At 52.3% G+C, this 5,550-nt stretch overlaps 1 protein-coding gene across 1 annotated transcript; it reads left to right on the forward strand.

The window, feature by feature from the left end:
• Window positions 1-1,176: 1,176 nt before the first annotated feature.
• Window positions 1,177-4,108, forward strand: LOC101414594 (intestinal-type alkaline phosphatase-like). Its single transcript, XM_004452161.1, has 10 exons — window positions 1,177-1,328; window positions 1,415-1,531; window positions 1,643-1,758; window positions 1,892-2,066; window positions 2,139-2,311; window positions 2,508-2,642; window positions 2,729-2,801; window positions 2,945-3,079; window positions 3,170-3,361; window positions 3,557-4,108. The coding sequence occupies exons 1-10, from the start codon at window positions 1,262-1,264 to the stop codon at window positions 3,934-3,936; spliced, it is 1,563 nt and encodes a 520-aa protein (XP_004452218.1). The 5' UTR covers window positions 1,177-1,261; the 3' UTR covers window positions 3,937-4,108.
• The last annotated feature ends 1,442 nt before the right edge of the window (window positions 4,109-5,550 follow it).

Raw genomic sequence — 5,550 nt, forward strand, 5'->3', positions numbered from 1 at the left:
ATGGCAGCAGAGGAATACTGGTGTGGGATGTTATTGACAGGGGACGCATGGTTGGCAGGGAGTTCTCCAGGGCTGAAGGAGGTCCAGGAAAGCTCTGCCTGAGAAGAGGGTCTGTAGGCATGGTGGGCCATGAGGCTGGGCATTAAGATCCTGGGTGAGACAACTGGGGGGGAGGGGAGAAAAATAAATAAAAAATAGATCTTTTTTAAAAAAAGATCTTGGGTCACACGTGAGGTCCCCCTAGGATCTGGGGTTGCTTGTGGCTCAGGCGGAGAGGAAGCCAGGGAGGAGAAGGGAGCAGCTGTGGCCTAACTGGGGTGTGTCAGCCTTGGAGCAATGCTTCTCTACCCTGGTTGGGGCTGGTACCCTCTTAGCTCCTTATCAGAAGCTATACCTGTGATTATGCCTCTTAGCTCCTTATCAGAAGCTATACCTGTGAGTATGCCCAGGACCTGTGGAAAGACCCATATTCCCTTGGGTCCATCTACCTGCCTATAGGTGTAGTGGTTTACAAGCACACAAGCTGCCAGCCATTTTTAAAGACCTATCACATGCCTGGCTGACCAGGGTACTGAGTCCTGCCCCACCTGACCCTCTGGGCACACATACCCACACTGGTTCTGTTTCCACCCCACCCTCTTTCACAGAAAATGAACTCAGGGCACCTTACAGCCCAGCATCCACCCCATCTGCCAGACTGGGAATGGTGAGAAGCAAAATGGACAGCCAGGCAGGCCAGACCACCCTTGCCCTTGCCTCTTTCTCCATATCTCCTAGGCTCAGGGCACTAGGAGATGAAACTCTGGCCCCTGGACCCAGACTATGTGCACCTTACCTCCTTTTAGAGTTGCCCTGAATAAATGAAGTGAACAAAAACAAAGAGGGGATAGGTGCCTCACAAGACCCAGTGGGCAGAAGGGTGGGATCTCCCCACCCGGCACAGTGTAAAAGTCCCACCCCCAGCAGGATCTCAGTCAAGCCAGCAATGCTTCCCTGACCCCAAAGGGGACAAGTGGGGCCCATGCTGGGCAAGAGGGCCCTGCCTTTCTTCAGGATCCCTGCCCAAGTCTGTCTCAGCCACACCCAGGGCAAAGTCAGGGTAGCTACCAGGGAGGGAGGGACAAGGAGGCTTTTAAATCCCAGGGCAAAGTCCTCTCTGACTCCAGTACCGACTTCCAGGGCAGCTGCTGTTATCCAGGTGTCCCAGCCTTGCCAGCACACCAACCTTTCCAGGACCAACCCTCCCAGCATTCCACAAAACATGCAGGTGTTCTGGGTACTGCTGCTGTTGGGCCTGAGGCTGAAACCCTCATTTGAAGTCATTCCAGGTAACAAGGCTCCCCCAAACTCCCCCACTCCCCCACTTCCCAGGTCCTCCAAGGCTAACTGGAAGCTCCACTCTCTCCTTGTCCAGTTGAGGAAGAGGACCCAGCCTTCTGGAACCAACAGGCAGCTGCAGCCCTGAATGCAGCCAAGAAGTTGCAGCCCATCCAGACTGCAGCCAAGAACCTCATCCTCTTTCTGGGGGATGGTGAGTAGGCCCCAAACCTGCCCATCTACCCTCACCCTACAACCTGGTGCCCAAGTTTGCCTGTGGCCTAACTTGCTAACTTGCGAGCCTAACTCAGCTCTTCTTTTCCAGGCATGGGGGTGCCCACCGTGACAGCCACAAGAATCCTAAAAGGGCAACTGAATGACAAGTTGGGACCTGAGATGCCCTTGGCCATGGATCACTTCCCATACCTGGCTCTGTCCAAAGTAAGGACTTGGCATCCAGACTCTTACCTACCAGAAGGGCAGGGGTGGGGTCACGAGGCAGGAGGGGAGCCCCACCCTGGTCAGAGTCTGGATGTCTGCCCCAGGGCTGAGCTGAGTTTGTCTCTATCCCCAGACCTACAATGTGGACAGGCAGGTCCCGGACAGTGCAGGCACAGGCACAGCCTACCTGTGTGGGGTCAAGGGCAACTATCAGACCATTGGCCTGAGTGCTGCTGCCCGCAAGGACCAGTGCAAAACGACACATGGCAATGAGGTCACCTCCGTGATGAGCCGGGCCAAGAAAGCAGGTTGGCTGGGGTTCTGGGCTATGGGACAGGGCAGACCTGAGAACTGTCATGACCTGATTTTTTTCCCTTCAGGGAAGTCTGTGGGGCTGGTGACCACTACAAGGGTACAGCATGCCTCTCCGGCCGGCACATATGCACACGTGGTGAACCGTGATTGGTACTCAGATGCTGATATGCCTGCTGCAGCACTGAATGAGGGTTGCCAGGACATTGCCATGCAACTTATCTCCAACATGGACATTGATGTATGTACCATGGTCAGGGGGTGGGCAAAAGGGGAGGACCAGGGCCTGGCAGGATCTCTGGGGATTGGGTGTAGAAGGTCTAGCAGGGAAATGGCTATACCCACCAAGACCTGGTTGGTGGAACTAGGGGCTGTCTGAGAAGAGGTTGAGGGTTAGCCTGGCCCCTGGTCCACTTGCCCTGATCCTGTGGTTCCAGGTGATCCTGGGTGGGGGCCGCAAGTACATGTTCCCCAAGGGAACCCCAGACCCTGAATACCCGACCGATGACACGCAAAGTGGAAGAAGGCTGGATGGGCATAACCTGGTGCAGGAGTGGCTGGCAAAGAACCAGGTGAGGGGCTTATGGGAAAGAGCAGGGTTGGGTCAGAGGCTGTGGGCTGCAGGACTGTGGGCTGAGGCCTGCTTCTGTTCCCACAGGGAGCCCAGTATGTGTGGAACCGCACAGCACTCTTTCAGGCATCCCAGGACCGCTCCGTCACTCACCTTATGGGTAAAATCCCACATCCCACACCCCACGGTCCTCTCTTTCCTGCATCGGTGGCTGGCTTGCCCTAACCAGTGGGTACCCCCCTAGCTGTGACTCTACTTCCTGTTCCCTACCTGCCAAACACCCTCGGCCCCCTTCACCCACAGGTCTCTTTGAACCAGGAGACACCAAATTTGAGATACAACGAAACCTCACCCAGGACCCCTCCCTTTTGGAGATGACAGAGGCTGCCCTGCGTCTGCTAAGCAGGAATTCCCGTGGCTTCTACCTCTTCGTGGAGGGTGATAGTGGGTGACCCAGGCTGAGCAGTGGAGGAAGGATTAGGGCAGGGCCAGGCATCACCCAGCTTCACATGGTCTGCCTCTCTGCAGGAGGTCGCATTGACCATGGTCACCATGATGGTACTGCCCACCTGGCACTTACTGAGGCCGTCATGTTTGACTCCACCATTGAGAAAGTGAGCCAGCTCACCAGTGAGGAGGACACGCTGACTCTTGTCACTGCGGATCACTCCCACGTCTTCTCCTTCGGTGGCTACACGATCAGGGGGAGCTCTATCTTTGGTAAGTCCTGGGAGAGGGGCAGATCCTCTTCTGTAAATTATATGGCAGAAATCTCTGAGGCCCAGTTTCCCAGTCTGTCAAATGGGCATACACATAGCACTGGCCTCATGAGGATTGAGGGGATGAAGGCGCAAGAAGCACTGCACCTGTCCCTGGGAGAGATGGCATCACCACATTCTCATACACTTTCCACAGGGCTGGCCCCCAGCAAGGCCTCTGATTATAAAGCCTACACGTCCATACTCTATGGCAATGGCCCTGGTTTTGCACTGTCCTTTGGTGGCCGGCCTGATGTCAATGAGAGCCAGAGCAAGGACCCGGCATACTTGCAACAGGCGGCCGTTCCCCTTTCATCCGAGACCCATGGCGGCGAGGACGTGGCTGTGTTTGCCCGCGGCCCGCAAGCACACCTAGTTCACGGTGTGCAGGAGCAGACCTTCGTGGCACATGTCATGGCCTTTGCTGCTTGCCTAGAGCCCTACGAAGACTGCAATCTGACCAGGACCAGCATGGCGCATCGCACCACCTGCACACTGTCGCTGCTGCTGCTGCTGCTCCTGGTGACCTCTACCTGATGCTGACTTCCCCCACCCACCTCCCTTGGCACCCACCCATCTCTGGATGTCCTACTATCATGTCTGGTGTCTTCTCAGACCCTCACCTCAAGCTGCCATTTCAGGGCCCTCCAAACCTGTGGTCCCTGTCTGTACCCCCAACTTGGGGCCCCCCAGGGTGGGTGTTAATACAATTATTGATGAATTTTGTTTTAAATTTTTATAGATAATTAGATTACATAAATATTACATTAAAAAATAGAGTATTCTCATATGCCCTGCTCCCGACACCACCCACATTTGCCCCCATTAGCAAAATTCTTCATTAGTGTGGTACATTCATTGCAAATGATGAACATATTTTGGAGCATTGCCAATAAGTAGGGATTATAGTTTACGTTATAGTTTACACTCTCTGCCACACAATTCTGTAGGTTATGGTAAGATATATAATGGCCTGAATCCATCATTGCAATGTCATTCAGGACAATTCCCAAGTCCCAAAAAGGTCCCCATATTACACCTTTGTTTCCTCTTCCTGCTCTCAGAATGTCCAGTGGCCACTGCCTCCACATCAATTATATAATTTTTTCCCTTGCTAAAATCGCAGTAAGTCTGTAGTAGGATATCAGTAAATCTACTCTAGTCCATAATTCATTTCCCAGTCCTGAGGATTCTGGGATGATGGTGTCCACTCCACCTTTAATTGAGAGGGGACTTAGATCCCATGGGGCAGAGAGATGGGATTTTCTTTCTTGAAGTTGCAGACACTCTGTTGCTTGGGGTAGGCATTGTCCATCATCTCCTTGTTAGTTGTCCTGGGTGAGTTCAATGCACTAGAGAGTAGGTGTTTCAACTCTTTTGAGGCTCAGGGCCAGCTGGCACATGGACAATCCAAATATTCAAGTCCCTTGGACATACACCTATCAACTCCTACACCAACTATAGGATCAAATAGAAGGGACAGGAGAACCATGTGCAGAGAAACCACATCTGAGTCCAATTCTATCACCCTGGGAATTACAAAGCCTGAAGTCAAGCCCATTGGCAAGGCACCAAATTCATGAGCTATCTGCCCTGATCATAGTGATGTGGTGCTCCAAAGCACTCAGGAGCTCCACTATTTGCAGTAATATCTAATTTGCCAGTCGACGAGATCCTGCTGAGACATGCATAAATGTAACCTCTAGAATGACTTCCCAATTCACTTTGAAGTCTCTTAGTCATATAACCTCATTTGTCTTTACTTTTCCCCATTTGGTCATGGTACTTTTCCAGTTGCATTTCTAGTTAGTGCTTGGTAGTAATCCCTCAGTGTCAGGGAGGCTCATCTCTGGGACTCATGTCCCATGCTGGGGGAAGTAATTGCATTTATATTCTGAGTTCAGCTTAGGGAGAGGCCACATTTGAGCAACAAGGAGGGTTTCAGGAGGCAATGCTTAGGCACCCTATAATATTATGCTAAGATTCAATTTCAAGAGTAAGGGTTCATAAACACAGTTGTCAATATCAAGGATCCATCAATGTACCATCCTCCTTCACTAGGCTTTGCCTCTGTACTTGGGGGATTCTTGCTGTTCCATCAGAGAATGTGGCTGAGCTCCCCAAGATGGGAATTCAGTATTCTTTTGGTTA

This window comes from Dasypus novemcinctus, chromosome 23 (genome assembly GCF_030445035.2).
Source record: "Dasypus novemcinctus isolate mDasNov1 chromosome 23, mDasNov1.1.hap2, whole genome shotgun sequence".
In the NCBI taxonomy this organism is placed as follows: domain Eukaryota; kingdom Metazoa; phylum Chordata; class Mammalia; order Cingulata; family Dasypodidae; genus Dasypus; species Dasypus novemcinctus.